The sequence below is a fragment of the Melozone crissalis genome, unplaced genomic scaffold, assembly GCF_028551555.1.
Source record: "Melozone crissalis strain CALT ecotype California unplaced genomic scaffold, PUWL_Pcris_2 ptg000019l_1, whole genome shotgun sequence".
NCBI lineage: Eukaryota > Metazoa > Chordata > Aves > Passeriformes > Passerellidae > Melozone > Melozone crissalis.
In genome coordinates this window covers 24,457,383-24,475,089 of record NW_026535797.1, presented here as the reverse complement: position 1 = coordinate 24,475,089, position 17,707 = coordinate 24,457,383, and the positions used below count along the sequence as shown (strand labels likewise).

General features: G+C 42.2%; 1 protein-coding gene across 1 annotated transcript in view; it reads right to left on the bottom strand.

Annotated features, from left to right (window-relative positions):
* Positions 1-8,759, bottom strand: part of LOC128937436 (putative threonine dehydratase) — a 30,033-nt gene extending 21,274 nt beyond the window's left edge. Inside the window, exons 1-3 of the mRNA XM_054277147.1 lie at positions 8,694-8,759; positions 4,139-4,165; positions 650-992 (exon numbers count right to left, since the gene is read on the bottom strand). Of these exons, the coding sequence (XP_054133122.1) occupies positions 650-817 (168 nt within the window). The 5' untranslated portion in view covers positions 818-992; positions 4,139-4,165; positions 8,694-8,759. The remainder of the gene's footprint in view (positions 1-649; positions 993-4,138; positions 4,166-8,693) is intronic.
* Positions 8,760-17,707: the final 8,948 nt, after the last annotated feature.

Sequence of the window (17,707 nt, the reverse complement as noted above, 5' to 3'; positions counted from 1 at the left end):
AGCTGCCTGCTTGAAGAGCTCCCAATGGTAGAAAAACACTATGAAAAAGCACAGAAATACAGTCCAGCTTGCCATTGTACTTCTCTTGTGCTTTAGCAGACCTTGCACATTGATGGGGTACCTCAGACATTTCTACACCAATGACAGGTGCACGTTTGTGTGCATCCTTATTTTGCTGAAGACACCTGTGGGAGAAATACCTGGCTACTGAACACATCCAGCCCTTCCTGGCTGGCCTGACAGAAGGCAAATCTGTACCTTCAAACCCTCCAAATAAGAGGGCTGGTTCCAAACCAGACCCTTCCACAAGAGTGCTTACCCAAGCACTCATAGTCTGCCACCTCTAACTCAGGTCCCTTCTAGCAGGAGTTTTTCACTGGGAGCATAATACCACAGTGCATTAGGTCTATGCCTAATGTGGTTTATCCTTTGTTTACAGGCCACTGCAATCTTTGAGGATTTAGGTTAGTGTAAACAGATAAGAAGAAAATTATTATTGTCAGTCAAGTACAATTAATATGAACATGATTCTTCTCACACAGATCTCTCTGCTGCAATTCACACACACCCTTTCTTCATTTCTGATCGACTTTCATAAGGAAAATGAAAAGAAACATAGAGAAAATACAAACCCATCAAGATTCCCTACCATGCAGGGGGTTTTCTGAACACCACACTGGATTTTGAAGGCTGCTGCACTAATGTCTTCAAACCGAATGAGCCTGTTGCAGCTGGCCAGGCTGGTCCTACTGCTTGGCTGGGGGATGCAGGAAAGGGCATCCCTGAGCAACTCCTCATTCCGGCTCACTATCTTCATTTCCCAGGTCTTCACATCCCCGTTCAGGTAATCCTCCTCACCAAAATCCTTCAGTCTCTCAGGGTTGATAGAGGGTGGCTTCTGCCCAATAAGGCCATTTCTTACAGGGACATCCTTACAGCAGTGAAGATCACAAACTGCTGGGATATCTTTTTTCTTTATTTTATTGTCATCCCTGAAAACAAATAAAAGAGACTTGTTAGAAAGGCTTGGATGATTAAAGGCTTGATATTTAGCATTTTAGAAGGATGCACATCTCAGCTGCTCTTTGCAAGCCTCAACCAGGCAGAGCGAGTTTGCTACTGACATAACACCTACCTTCAGGTGCACTGAAAGATACTGTAACCTTGCAGCTGTTAGAAAAGCCACAAATAACTCAACATGTGGGCAAACTGTGAAACTATCCTACCCAAGAAAATAAGAAATATATAATCTGTGCTGTCTGGACAGCAAGACCTTCCTTAGTACTCCATATTCAACCAGAAATTATTCTAGTTCAGTGCTTCCAAAAATTTTGGAATAACTGGAGTTGTACACAATTCTATCTTTTTCAAAAAAGGCAAGAAGCTGCTGCAGACCATTCCCATAAACTATTAATAGCAGTCACAAATGCCACTACGTTGTACATGTGCTCTCTGCCCTTGGATACTTGCAGAGTGTACTCTTGACAGCCATCAACTGCCCCATGATGGGAAGGAAATTACTTTGATAAGGTACAATAATTATATCCTCCTACAGAGCTAAAGAATTAGGTCTTCTGATCTGTGGGTTTACATTTCATTGGTAAATATCTCTGTAGATATGGCAGATATGTGATGGCACAAAAATCTCCTTTCCCAAGAAACATACGAGAGATAGCACTGCTAGAAAAACTTGCAGAATTTGGTACCTTCAATTGCCTGACTCTGTGGTCCACAGCGTTCAGTCCACAAGGAACACTGTACTGTTGTGCAGGATTCTGCAGCCCTGCTGACAGATAAATGCAAAGCTTCTAGGAATTCTAGGAATTTGGAGATTATTGTGGGGAAAGGGAACATTAAGCAGAAGACCAGTGATTTGGAGAAGAGCTGACCCCTGGTTTGTGACTGTGATTAGACAGATGGTACAAGCTCCTCTGCATGACTCACTATTATTCTATTTGGCTGAAATGGTTTTCTAAAACCAAATGTGTTAAATCATGTCAGACATTCCAGCATTATCCCCAGCAAAAAATATTTACCTTTTTTCTAAAATAATTTGGGTCTAAGTTTTGCAGCTATCCATCAACAGGACTGGCTAAAGCACATTTTACAGCAGTGATCAACACCATAATATGCTTTGCAGCAACTTCCAAAAGAATTTTTAAATATTTAGAAACATCTGTTTTTTGAGCAATTGCCCACTTTGGGCATCATCCATTTCCTTAATGGTATCAATAATCTGTGCCAGTAGCTCTGGCTCCTATTAACACTTCCAATTTTTCCACTGAGGAATTCACATAACAATAGAGGCAACATAAAATGTTTTATTATTAGAATCAAGTAATATACCACAGCATCAATCATTCTGTATATCCTCACAGGACAAAATTTTCATAGCAAGATCCTCTCTCTCTAAAATTAATGAGAACACTGATTTTCTAAGGTAAATAAAGTATATACACATTTGTAACCTCTTTATGTTGAAACTTGTGATCTAAAGTATTTTCCCAATACTGTATCTTAAAGCTGATACAGCCTAACACCAGGCATTCTGCTTCAAACCAAGTAACTTATCAAGGAGCTCTGTTCCATAATTTTCTGCATCTCTGCTCCATTGGGGTTAGACAGCTGGAACACTTCACAAAGATGTTAAGCTTCCAGTGTTAGCCCGGGTGCACATTAGTCTGCTTAATGCCAAGCTGAGAACCAGATCAGATTTCCTCCCTGTGAACTTGTTACAGCACAGCCCAAAATACAACAGCAGCAGCAGCACCCAGGAGGCCACAGTAAAGTTCATTCCATGCCCCTCCCTTCCAAAAAATGTTTTCCATATCACAGACTCCCATAACCACTCCAAAAGGAAGAACAGATATGTCTTATTTCTGCACATACTGTCTAAAACGTTTAGCAAGCATTAGCAATGAATTATGTTCTTACACTGGAAATGTTTTAAAGGTGTCTATGTAGGGTAAAAACATTAGGCAGATCAAAAATTTGTGAGTTTATGGGTCAAATTTTTTATCCAACTGGCATTTGAGATGGAAGAACAAGTCTCATTTTTCATTGCATCCATTGCAATCAAAAAGTCTATAAAAACACCCAGCCAAAGGAGTTTATCAATGAACCAGGATTCTGTGAGAAAGTACAAGTGCATGGTAATGCCTCATCACACTAGTGCCATCAAATATTTGTATCTGCAAATAGACTAAAAAGGTATATTGACTTTTTGCCCCAGTCTTAGGTTTCTCTTTTTGTGGCGGAAAAAGAAGGAGGAAAGGAAATCAGATTCTCAGTCCTTTATGTGCATGACCAGTGAGTATCTGCTCAGGACTCCAATGGAGACAACATCTTGTGACCATTGGAAAAGAGGAACTGAAATCAAACAGCTGTAAAATATGTACAGGTTTTTCAGGCTTGAGTTTGGTTTAGAGCCCATCTGAATTATTACCATCTCAATATTTAATACAAAAACTATCATACATTTGCATCTGAAAAGTCAGCAGCCTCTTCATCAAGGGGGATATCATTCTATTGTATTTATATGTATTGTGTGTATTTATTTCAGAATTTCTTTGATTCTTCTACACCCACATGTCTTATTCACATTACAGAATGACATTTTCCCATACTGAGCCCACCTGGATGTGCCACAGACCCTCCTGGAGCTCTCAAACTCCCAAGGTAAACAGTGGGCTGAGGTATGATCACATATCACAAATGGGGAACTAATGGTCCTGTTGAGTCAAAAGTATTTCTTGCCTCAAAAGCATTCCACATGCTTGGCAGAGATCTAGATGGATTTCTTCTATAGGCAGCAAAGCATGCAAGTGCTCACACAACCCCAGCTCGTGACTTCTCAAGCGCAGTCCCAGAACACAGCCCCTGCCCCAGCAGCCGTGCCCACCAGCTGAAGATCTGAGCCAATACAAACCCAAACCCCAGCATAGAAAGCGCTGCTCCTTTCAGATGGAGCTTTTCCTTTTTTGGAGTTTGCCACAAGTTTTCATTAAAAGGTCTGTTTATTTCCAGACATAAAACAAACACCCAGCTGGCAAGCTTTGTTACATGGTTATAAATTACAACATTTTACCTTTAAAGTGATTAGTAAAAGCAAACATGAAAATACAGTTTATAAACCTACTTTTTCAAGAACAGCTGCTCAGCATAACTGGAAAAAAAAAGAGAAGATCCATATGCAGACTTTCCATAAACAATTAAAGCACAGGAAAAAATATCATTTGTTTAAGTAGAATGCTTTACATATTTTAAAGTCTCAAAGTCAATGCAAAACCAGTGTGTACCAAAATGTACTCCTACAATAATAAAAAGCAACAACTTGGAATGAATATTTTTTCTATTTCCAGTTTGTTTTTTTGAACATACTGATAATATTCATCAAGTTAAACAGCACTAGGGAAAAAAATCCAAAAATAGCAATATTAACAATCTAAGAAAATAATAAAACCAGCAAAAATAATTTTGGGAACACGAAAGGCAATAATGCATGCTATACCTAAAGACCGCAACTGTTGCCTTTGCCAGACAGAGAAGTGTCCAAGTGTGCAATGATGGACAGTTCCATGTGCCCATGGTGAAGCACTTCAGATTGCCTCCCTCAGCACCCACAAAACAGACTAAACAGATTAAACTGGTGCACTGGATCTCCTCAGCTTCTAAAACTGAAGGAGCAAAATCTGCAAAATCATGCATGTCCAGGGAATAGCAAAGTGTGAAAGACTATTCACCATTCTGCCCAGTATAAATGTTAGAGGGAGATGGTATTAAAGTATGAGGTAGAAAATTTTAAATTTCCCTTCTTAGAGAAAATTATTAGCTCACAGGACTCATTGCAAGAGGACTCTACAAAGAACAAAAATATAAACAGGCTCCTAAAAAAATACACAGCTAAATGGAAGTAGTGACCAATACACACATTGTTCAAGAATTAATCTGTGATTCAGGAAGCCCCTGGGCAAACTCCATGAAAGCATGTGAGAGAAAGTGCCTTAGGTGGCTTTCATTTTTCTCCCAGTTCTGTTACTGGCCACCTCTAGAGAGAGAACACAGAGAGGACTGCTCTTTGGCCTGACCCAGTGCTGATTGCAGATGTACCCAGTTAGCCCATTTGGCAGCTTTTACACTTCCAAAATGAGTCACAACAGCATGTTTTGAGGCAGACATGAAGCTGAAATTATGGACATACAGTCCCATGTACTGGTTCCCAGATGGAAATTCAACTGTCACAAGAGGAAACTAATTTTAATATAAGACTGAAAACTCAGCCTTTCTTTGTCATTTCTACAGCAGCTTTTGTCATCTGCATTCACAGTGATACACATTCACTGTAAAGAGGGACTGACAGTGTTGCAAAATGTGCAGTTGAGCAGTCACAAAATGTTAACCTTGAATACACTTCAAACTCATATGCACATGTTTGTTACATTTTTTAATGTTTTGTGTGTAGGGGTTTCTGAAGGTCATACCTATATGCTGCCATCACCTTCGGGCTCCCTGAAGACTTTCCTGGAGCACACTGACCAAGGGACATTGGTAAGAAACAGCTTTAGACAGATTTGTCACCTGCTTTCAGGTAACTGGGCTAATATCTTACACCTGCAAGTTCAGAATACTTATTAAGGCAAAAGGTGACCCCATTTGAAGTCACTTCTGCCTCTTTGCTCAGTGTTGAGCAGAGGTGGGTCAGGCACAGGGGGCAAGGCAGGGTGAGCAGCCTGCTGCAGGTGCAATCTGCCTGGCTTATGACTGCAACGTGGCTGGGGCTGGGATCTCCTCTTACAGGAGCGAGGAAGAGGCAATCCCAGGATATGACAGAGAGGGTCCTTTCCCTCATCCTAATCCCTTTTACCCAGAACCTCTCCAGCTCCATTAATCCTTCTAATTCCATGTCCCAGTGCTGTCTCCTCTGACCCTTCTCACCACTTGAGCCTCCCAGACCCCTCTGATACTTTCCTTGTTTGCTGCAATCTCCTTTTCCTGTAGCTCATAAACATTCCTGTTCCATCTCAACTCCTCTTCTACCTTTTTACCCTTTCCCAAATACATCCAATAGCAGCAATTCTTTAAAGCTTCTCAGCAACTTGAGCAAGTGCGACTTTATGAAAGAAAAATGGTAGAAAAATAGAGGCTTGCTGAGATAAAAGTATCAAGAAGGATCATAACAAATGTCATCTTCACTACTAGAAATTCCAGGTTATGCACTCAATAGTGTCTGAGTGCCCTGCACACCATTACAGGGTGATAAGTAACCTCCTGCAGGCACAGGGAAGGAACAAAATAAATTTGACAATTCCCTCTCCTTGACAATAAATTCAAAACAGATCAAAAACAATACTGCACTCTAAATATTACTGTCTTGAATTATCATTATTTTGATATTGAATTGAATTATAAGTATTTTGTGTAAGACTAGCACTTAGAAACACCCATTTGAGACTGTATCACTCCAACTAGTGGCACATACATGATGGAAATATAAAATGCATATCTGACCTTTATATATCTAGAGCCTATGCAAAGTGATTGCTCCTAAATCACACAGGAATCACCACCACCTTCCCCTAAACAGAAGGGCAAGTTCAGCAAATATTAGCTCAACTTTATTGATGGAAACTGGGACACAGACAGATCCAGTGGCTTGCCTAAGACTTCCGCAGGACTATTTATCAGAGTGTCTTAAAGACAACGAGGTCGGGGCATAATAACCATGCTGGGGGACAAAAGTGTAAGCACTGTGCCCATCCAGCAGAGACAGCTACATAACAACCAAGCCTTGAGGCTGAGCAGGCCTTTAGAGCTCTACTCACCATATACAGGCCTGGCAAATCTGTGTGATGCTGCACCAGCAGCACACACAAAGTTCACGTTCATGCAGCAAACAACCAAGCTGTATTATCACCTCTGGTAAAATCTCTCCTTACTTTTAGCAAGTCAGATTTACCAGAGCCTGAGCCTAGCACTACATATGCCTTCATCTGTGATCATAATCTATTGCCATTCTTCTGTACACAGTATGCACACCTCATTGCTTACTGCTGGCAGTGGCAACTGGGTGTCAGCTGCTAAATAGAAAACACTAGGAAAAGCAATCTGAAAGCAAGAGGAATTCACAAGGCCATCCATTATGCAAGTGTTGAAGCAGAGGTAACCAACTGTCCCTCAAACAGACCCATCCCTCCCAAAGTTCTTATAAGACATTCACAGCTGTGAATTTCAAATTATAGCTATCCAACACTGCACAGAGTTTGGCAGCTAAAACTCATTAAGCAATTAAACTTTCTCCTAAGTCGAATGTATTCTGAGTCTAGAGTTTTTCTGGTGACTAACATATCTCCATAATTCACTTCCAGTTAGGAATGAGTAACATAACTCAAAACAGAGCAAAGAGTGGTCCTGTGCTGAAAGGAGATCCACAGTGCACTGCAGAACAGGTCATATCTTGGGTGACTTTGGGCAAGCCCTTTTTACATTGCCAATGACCTTGTCTTCCTCTTTATTAACAGCATCAGGCCCACTGAAACGATTTATATGTTAACAACATCTGTGACAAGGAGATGCAGGAAATAGAACTGTTCCTTGTTTGTACCACATCTGGCAAAACCAGAGCGTGATCTCAATAGTGGTGTCCAGATAATAAAATGGAGGGAAAAACAAACTATGGAAAAGGTTAAGAATGTGGTTGCACAACACCACCATGCCATGTGTGTGCACAGCCTCAGCTCATGCTACACAAGGACACTAGATGACTCTTAAATTCCATCTGCACCATCCAGGAAACAGGAATTCAAGATCACCATAAACACCATAACAAAGACAACCACAGAATTGTAATAACAGGATCTGACATGGGCTATCCCAAGATAAATTTTCAGCAGTCCACTGGCCTGTCCAGGGTTATTTCTGATACCATACTCATAAAGAAATAAAAAAGCTGAACTCTGTGGGCTAAAAATATTAAAATCTCCACCACTTCTAGCGGATGACTCCAAGAGCAACCCATATCCACAGAACCCTGGGAGATTATGGAAAATTGCAAACAATTTCTTGGATTTTTTGTTTGGTTTGATTTTTTTAGGGAGTTAAGGAAAGGAAAAAGAAAGCATTACCTATACAGCACAGCGACTAAATAAACAACGAGGCGAAGCAGAACTCCAACTACGAGAGCATAAGGAGGCAGGAGGGGTCCAGGGGTTGTCATGTCCGTGGGCCTGGCCCTGGGGGGACCCCGAGGGCTGACCATGACCCCTGAGGGGGATAAAGGAGCACTCTAGCTCTAAGTTAGACAGCAATATTCTCCAACCTTTGCCAGAAAGGATCGTAGTCTTCGTCTTCCCTGTAGCGCTCCCTGGGACTTCTGTTTTTTAAGACCCTGAAGTAGATAAACTGTGCTGCAAAATTCATGGTAACTCCTGGTGCAAAGCAAAGCTGGGACACTGCTGGCAGGGGACACACTTGCCTGTGAGAAGTGTCAGCCCTGCACTGCTGGGTGGGAAATAGCAGGCAGTGTGCTGTAAGCAGCTCTCAGGGCTGCCTGGGGGGAGTGCCTTTGAAAGAGATGGCTGCTGCTATTTAAAGAGATTATTTCAGAGCCCAACCTGTCCTTGTCAATTTGAGTCAGGGCCTGGATTATGCCTGGGTGACGCTCTGTTAGCAGGACACTTGGAGCTTTAGTTACTTACTGCTTAGCTGTGGAGCATGATCCCCACCAGCTGCAGGGCCCATGAGTGAGCAGCAGGAAAGGGATGCCAGGCTTGGGGTCTCTGCTGGGATCCTTTCAGGCAACACCAAGGGACATGGCTCCTCATGACTGAGGCACAGAGAGACAGCTCAGCTTGTGTGGGTCTTCTCTTGGCACAGGTCCCTGCAGCAGAAAAATACGGGCATCTAGATCATAAAGAACAGAAGAACAGAAAACACCATCTAGGGGAAGGACTGTAGCAAGTTAGCTATATCTTTGTACATATCTGTTCTATTTTTATATATATATATAGGGTTTATATATCTATAAATGCCATCTAAATCTGCTTTTCTTTGCCCTGAGAGAGCACTAGCAAAGGCAGAGTCACAGTTCCAGATACAGAATGGCTGTGCAGCAGGGATGGGGCAGAGGTCATTTTGTGGTTCCTCTCCTCTCAAATATATTCCTGATGCCTCCAGACTGCCTGGAGATGAACCAGGTATCTATTTCCAAGTATGAGGTGGCCCTCAGTACCCTCTGCTTTCTACTGAGACCATACAAAATCCTAATCTCAAAGACAGAGAACAGGCATGTAATGAAATCTAACCCAAGCTGTGACCTAACTCTCCCCACAGGATATCATGAGAAATACTATAATCAGATTTATATGGGAGAGTCAAAATAAATGCTCACATAGTCTTCTGGGATCTCTGGAAAGTCTGAGCTGTACTGGTGGAGCCTTCCCTACACTGGTGTGGCAGGCAGGCCCATGTTCTCTTGACTTCATGTTGATGAAGCTCCAGATTCACCGTTTTTTCCAGTTTCTCACACACAGACCCCTTTTATTCTTTCTTTTCCAGGTGGTGGATGTGCAGGTCGTGGTGGTGCCATGTGCTACAAGCAGCCACAGCCCAGCAGCACGCTGCTGCCAGGGGAGATGGGGAAGGAATGCACTCAGCTGCTGCCAGCACTTGCAGCCCCACAGCCAAGTCACCTTCAGCCAACTTCACTGCTGCCTTGAAGGGCAGAGGGAAGGCAGGGGGAGTTACCACTCTGCTCACAACACAGCTGAGTGCAATGGTGGGCAGGAAATGGAACTTTGTAGCAGTGGAAATGGCAATTCCTTTGGCTCTTGGCTATCTGGGCGTCCAGATGCGCTCAAACCCTGACACGAATTGAGTTCCTCACAAACAAGGCTTGATCTGTGACTGACACTTGGACCACATGGGTGAAAGGACTGCTGGGACCATTTGGTCAAGAAGCTGGAAAAAAATTCACCAAGCTGTTGCATGACAGAAGTACATGAAGCACTGAATTGCTATCCTTGTAAACACTCCCAAACAAGCAGCCAGCTATAGAAAAAGGATCTTTGGGAATTTCTGCTGCAGATTTCAGCCCATGTCAAACATTCTTTCAAAGCCCTTGCCACTTCCAAACCTGTTCACAGTGCTTTAAAACATACCACAATTACCACAGGAAGGAAAAACTAGCTTTCAGCTTTGATTTTTTCTTTTGTATGGGTGGAAGGAAGGGGTAAGTAAGATACAATTGCAGTGCTGGTACAGTTAAGTGATATCTAACACAATTGCAATGAAACTGTCAAAGATACTAAGTTACAGGTCACCCAGGAGATGACATTTCTTTTCAAATCCAGAGTTTCTTACTTCCCTCCAAGCTGCTCTTTGGTGGGTCCTAAGGGAAGGAAGCCAATGCCTCAGTGCTCTATAGCTTTCCAAAGGTTTCATTTACAACTTCCATGCTGCCACCAGTCACACTTTGTGTGTTTGTGCAAGGAAATCATCCTTCATCTCTGCCCAGCTTTAGGCTGAGACCTCAGTAAAACCAGACTTGGTCAGAGGCACTGTGTACATCAGAAATGGCAATTATTGGGAAGTGGTTTTATCCACATCATAATAAAATATTATCTTGTACTTAGACAATTTTGAGTCCAAAGAAAAAAATAAACCACACAGTTAAATCAATAAAGAGAACTGAAATACAGTGTTCATGTGCTGGTGTGTAAGAAAAAGTAATGTTTAGCACTGGAAAGAATTGGAAAATCCAAATCTCAGAATAACAGTTTTACACTCACCAGGTCATATATAACTGCCAGCCTTCCTCCCTCAGTCCCTGGCACAAAATCCATTTAGAACAGCATAATGTGGAGAGTAACAGCTGCTTCTTTTTCTAGAAAACCTTTTAAACAAGGTTATGCTGCACTTTTCCTGAACTAAAAAATAAAATAGAACCATTTTGCTGTCAGAACGGAAAAGAATGCCTCATTCTCTTGTAACCAGAGAGAACTCAGTTTGGACAGCACTGAGAAAAATAGCTATGGCCATTGTAAATAAGGACTTTATTGAATTACAGGACTTGAAAGATTGTTTTGAAGGGTTAGCCAAGCTTTCCCCTACACTAAATAAAATTAATAACATTTCCAACCTCAGTGAGAACAGCATGGGTGGGAAGTGATAGTCTGTCCAAAGCAGAGAATTCTTTACAGAATTTGATCACTTGCAGAAGGAAAGAGGGTGGAGACAGTCTGCAGTTAAGCCAAGAAAAACAATAAAACTTTCTCAGAGAATAGCAACTCAGAAAACCAAAATTATAATTGAGGATTATGCAACATATTGATGCAAATGTGGTGGTAAACCACTGTGGTAATCAGTATGGATAAAAAATACAGGCAACTCATAAAGAATTGCCAACTAAAAAAAAATAAACCAGAAAGAACAAAAATAAATAGGCACCAAAAAGATGCCCATTTCCTTCTAATTAAAGATACCAATTTAACTCCCATCTCAGTTTCTTCATAAATCAATATTCATAGAGCAGACCGAAGTTTCGGTCCCAAGTGTTTATATTTTTATTTGTTTACATTTGTCCGCAGCTGACCCACAACAGTAAAATATCACATTCCCATTTACTATCTTTAGGGATCTCAGAAAAGGCTGACAAGGTAGATTCAAATCAGTGGAAACAGAAGTAGCTTCCCCAAGCTGGATTTCACAGAGCCTGAAACAAAGCGCAGGCATCAATTCAAAGAACATATTTGCTGGAACAAGAGGCAACAGGGAAGCCTGGATGTGCTTTATCTAAAGTTTTGGGACAGACTGTATCTGTTAATGTGGGACAGACTGTATCTGTTTTATGTAAACATTTTGCAGAAAGGATGAGATATTTCTCAAGGCAAAGAGCAAAAGCTTACGTTAGAGTCCAAAAATTATCTCCTTAAAATAGTATCTATATCCATAAGAAGTCTAACACTAAGATGCTGAACCAATAGCATTTGATGAGGAAAAACTGGCGACACAAAGCTTGTGCCTTGCTGTAGCAAAAAAATGTACATTCTCTTCTACTGAGACTAAACTGGTAAGAACCAGCAAAATATTTTGTGCTGCTGTTTGAGATATTTAACATCTTGCTTATCTCAGTTTCAAGTGGTAGGATAACATTTATAATACATGCAGAGGCAGCAGATCAGCATTGCAGATGCATGAAAGTACCCAGAAGTCTATTCTAAGCCACCTCACAAAATCATATTAATGAACAAAGACTGTATCCAGTTATCTTTGAATAACATGAGATCCCTTATGCTCTCACTGGCTCCAGGGGTTTTGCCCATGTGGGTCTAAGGCACTGGTCATGCAGTTATGTTCACACAAAGTGGAAGTGCCCTGGCTGAAGCCCACACAGGGAATCACTGAAAATCCACATTTGATTCTCTGTTCAGAGAACAGCAACTGTGATCAGCTGTTTCACTTCTGCTTTTCCAGACACATTAGACCATCAGAGTGGCACCATATAATTTCAAAGAACTACTGCAATAATATTTTCTCACTAACAGAGATCATCAGGCATTCAAATGGCAAGTGAACGTGAGCTGAAGCACAATTAACGCTGGGGGTTTTTAACAAACTTGACTCCCAAAGGGATGCTGATTTGCCACGAAATAACCACTACAGGATGCTTTCAGAGGCTCACGATGGCTCGGAGGATGCAGGACCCGGCAGCAGTGCAGCACAGACGGCGTTTGTGCTGAGCGGGTCGGTGCCCGCCGGTGCCACTCCCCAGCCCGGGCACGGGCACGGGCCGAGCGCTGCTGCCCCAGCGCGATCAGGGTCAAGTACCAACAGCCGGGGCTGTCACTTTGTCCGAGACACTCAGGGATCCAAATCCTCTGCCCTGCCCGGCCGCTGTGCTAATTAAAACGCTGAACTGTGGGCTGCAGTTCACTGCGCTGTGTCGGGATCAGCGCACCTGGGCTCTGCCCAGCGCTGCCGCGGGAGGAGGAGAGAGGCGCAGCCGCCGCAGCCAAAGGGGGGCAGGAGAGGGAGCGGCCCCCGGTAACCTGGCGGCCAGAAATGGGTCACCTCGGTGCCACCCGAGGGGCAGCCCCCCGGCGGCCAGGGCCCGGGCACACGCGTGTGCCAGCCCGCTCCCCACGGCCCTTGCCCTGCCCCGCCTCGCCCCCGCCTGCTCCCACGCTCTCCTTCCAGCAATCCCAGCAAAGCTGAGCAATCAATTCCCTCCCAGTGGCCCCAGCAGAACACTCTGTGCACCCTGGACTGATATAATTTCCTCTAAATTCAAACCATAGGCTTTTGCCCCATCAGCTTCTCCTAATTCACCTTTTTAATGATGAAGAGATTACTTCAGAATTATTTATAGTATCCTGATGATTCAATTGACTCCTGCCCTCACCTTTGATGCTTCTTATTCCTCGAACACATGCAATGAGCCCTCCATTTACCTTCGACTTTTTTATCCTCTAATCTTGTATTTCCTCTTTTCTCAGGGTTAATGAGAAGAGACGTTAGAGAGTCACCACTGTGAAAGTCATACCTTCATTATTCTGTAGATAGCAAAAGTAGTATTCAAAAAGATAAAAACAGATAGCACTTACAGAAATTAAAATTACAGCATGACATAGATTAATATCTGCATTAAGACATAATATTTCTGTTACTCTTATAAAGAGTTCCAGTGGTGGGTATGAATTAAAGAACATTTGGGACAGATAATATAAAGCGTTTTACTGCATGAGGACAGAACACTGTAACAGATCTTTTAACTCTGAGCCAACTGGTCTCTTAAGGCAAGGAAGGCTGTCCTAAAATCTGACATTGGAAACAGCATCCATGCTATCCCAATTTCCTACATGGATGCTGCTTCAGGTGATAACTCTTCCTCCTACTTCTTTCATCCTTAACACAACCATTCATGCAGATACAGCAAATAGCAAGTGTAGCAACCATCGGGCTCCCTCCTAAATACATGTGGAACCGATTGCACTTTAACGAACTCATTAGAAAAAAATTTAGAAAAGGGGTGGAGGACAATAGTCAAGTTCACATCTGTTTTCCAACAATTGGAGTCAATGTTCTGCCTCTGGAGTTTGTAGACTGTGCTAATCTGTTCATTTGCTCATCTGCTCACAAGGTTTTTCATGCCTTGAATCAACTTTTAATGGAAATCTTTAAATGGGCCCTTTTCTTCCTTCTTATGGTTATACTATTTCCCTATGGCAACTACCACACATTCTCCTGTTAAGTAGTGGCATTATGAAACTATTTAAGTTGTCTTTTACTGCAGTTTTTCAGCTGGAATTAAAGAGGTGAGAAGCCATCAGTACCACACAGTAATAACTAGCTGTACTGTTGGGGAATCTTGTTGGACAGGATCCATCATGTGATTAACTACACAGGCAGCAGGATGAAAAAAAATTCATACACATTCTTGTTCACTCTCTGCCTGGAAACATGTATTGGAAACATGTTTGAAGAAAAATTGCAGCTAAGGACATAAGGGATCTATAATAACAAAGGAACTACTCTCATCCTACTTCAGTATTGTATATACACTCACACACGTACTCTAAAAGGAATTTTAACCAGGGATTTTTACTGCATTGGGTTTAAAATTATACACATACTGTAAATTTTCAGAGAATTGGCAGTAGAATGATCAACTTGGCTTCTCCCTCTGGCACGTCATTCTTCCCCTTGCAAGTCTCCATGACCTTGTGGCAATTAAGAGGAAAGGAGACCATGCTGAGTGGCAAACAAAAATAGGATTTATTTCCAGCTGTTTCTCTGTTTTGTTAGGTATCTCCACTCACATGGCAAACATGACTTATATTCAAAGGCTTCACATACATGGCTGATGCCTCCCCTACTGGAGAAAGGTACACAGGTGTTAAGTAACAGACCTTTGCCATTGTCATGACTGTGTGCAGCAAGGTGCTACTCAGCACCTGAGTAGCTTCTCAGGTATTAGCAGGACCTTAATAGAAGAAATTGTGGCTTCAGTTTCAAGTAATTATCTCATTTAATTGGTGTGGTTTGCAATACTGATCTGCTAAAGACACTAGCTGAGTAATTCTAATTGGGGAATAATCAAGGACTTCCCCTGTATTATTTTCCCCAGTATTATCCACCACACACTCACAGATCTATTTCCCATTTTTGCGTGACGCAAATGGGTGCACGTAAAGTTACAACAGCAAAGGGCCACAACCTTCTGCAATAGGAAACAGCAAATATCAGGCCATCATGTGTGCAATACAAGACTGGGAGTAAAGAGTCTATTCATGAATCACTAATTTTGCTGGGAATATAGTTAATCCAACTTTCTAAGGTTTCTTTTAAAGAAAAGAAAGATTTCTTTTCATTAAAATGGGTGGCTGCACTGCATATCATATTTCATAGGGTTCCTGAGGCATGGCCAGCCTTCATAAAATGCCTGAAATGTGTCAAATGAAAGGGCATAACTTGTTAAAATACAAAACAAACAACATAATTCACTAATATTCCATGTGACCCACCTTTTCCTTCAGCTTTCTGATTCAGTTTCCTTGCGGATCATTGCTCAGGAAGCTGAAGCCACAGACTGCAAACAGCCTGAAGCCATGGGATGCTTACCTAATGCTGGCAAACAGAATCCAGCCTAGTGTGCTGGCACCAAGATGACACCAGAGAGTCAATTCCTGCACTGACTCACTGCTGGCTCTAGGCGTAGCACAAAATGTATTGTTTTGAAGAAGGCTGGATCAGAGTAGTTTGCTCCATGACACACAGGCTTGTTAACTTCTCCAGGGAGGGCAGAGACAGAGCTGATCTTCACAGTACTTCACACTATGAACCACGTGACATGGGATTTTTAACTGCATCAGAAATTATGCCTTCATGACAATAGCAGGAGAACTTGGCATTTTTTTTTATGTCCCCTGCCAATCGAGATAATAAACACGAGTACAAGTTGATATGCAGCAGACCAGAGAGGGGCTTGCAGTGGCCAAGGGAAGGTGAACACTCATTCAAGGTGATCACTCACTCAAGGCTGCAGATCTGTAACTCCAGCAGAGGCTGCCCAAGAATGACAGAGGCATGGAGGCTCTGTGGAGACTGCCAGGGATGTGTGCTAAAAATCACCACTATCCAAAGCTTTCAATGGCAATGTTTACTTCATTCTAATGAAATCACCACTGCAAGAGGCCCTTCATCTGTTCACCAAACAGAAGTACTGTTGCAGAGTGAACTCCTGCTTCTCTGAGAAGCAGCCCCAAAGCTGCATGCCCGCTCTGCACAAATCAGCCTCCCCACGTAATAAAACTCTGCTTCTGCATCTGTTCAACAACTGCTCTGACCCAGCAGTCAGAAACCAAATGAATTAAGAGAGTGAAAGCAAGTGACCTCTTCCAAATGGGTCATGTAACAAGTCTCACTTTACATTAGGTATTCAACAGCCTCCAAGTAGCAGGAACTTCTGGTCATGAACAGCTGACAGAAGTTAAGCCTTGACAAGAGCCTAAGGTACCTCCACAGTCTCTAATGGAGACAAATCTTCTCTCAGGGGCAGGCAGGCAGACTACACAAACCTTGCACAAATTTCATCATCCACCAGTATTAAATCCAGGGTGGTGATTATACACTTTCATTTCCTTCTCTTCAGGGTAAGGCACTTTCCTCTCCCTACAAGGATTGCTTTTCTACCATATTTTTGTCTCTTGAAGCAATCTCCACTTAATTTTCTCTGTGTTTCACATAAGGTCCTGTTTTTCCCAAGAGTTTGCTCAGCTATATCTGTTGTCAGCCCATGCTGCAGGATTTCATGTCCAATAGCACTGTGATTTTTTTCACATGGCACATATGTCCTCTGTCAACATTTACCCTTTATTTAATCCATTCCTTCTCCCTATGCACCCTGTGGGATCACAGTGCAGTTATTTATTGCTTTTGCCAAGCATTTAACTAGTCTAAGAAAGAGATACAGAAAGACTGTACCAAAAACAAACAAAAAAGCACCTCCCAAAATAGACTTAGTCCTTATGTTTGCTCTCCCTTTCACCAAACTGCCTGCTGGCATAAATTCACATCCCTGTTCACTGGTATGCTTTTTTTGGCTGCCAGTGTCTTGGGAACATCTCAACAGCTGGATTTTGTGCAAACCTACATTCATATGATCTCACTGTGTTCTCATATATGGCCATTTCGAAGATCAATGTGCTAAAGAATGCATTCTCTGATGGCAATCAGTTACTGACTAACTTCTCAGAACACAAATATGTTTGCATCATACTCTTTCTTGTACTCTCACATCCTCTGTCTTCTGAAAAACCTGCTTTACAATTTAATGGGCATTGCCACATACCCAGCTTTTTTGTACTTTAGATGCCAGTTGTCTTACCCTGCAGCTTCCTTCTGAGTATTTATTAATTACAAAAGCAACCTGAGGTCATTACCCACGATGACCAAAAATCTCAGGACAGGTAGTCCTACTGCAAAGCAGAATCCCACTTGGCAGAAATATTCTTTCTGGCTGCATTTCCCTGCAGTGGAAAAAACTACTCTCTGATTACAGAAACAACCCCTGGAGGATAATACTAGAGAAAACCCACACTATTTTGTTTAGTTCTCCATGGCTATCAGACCAGCACCTCACTATAGTCAAACATAACACAGTATGCAAAAATATGCAGGAAGTGCCTTAGAGGGACTGAATCATTCCTGCAGT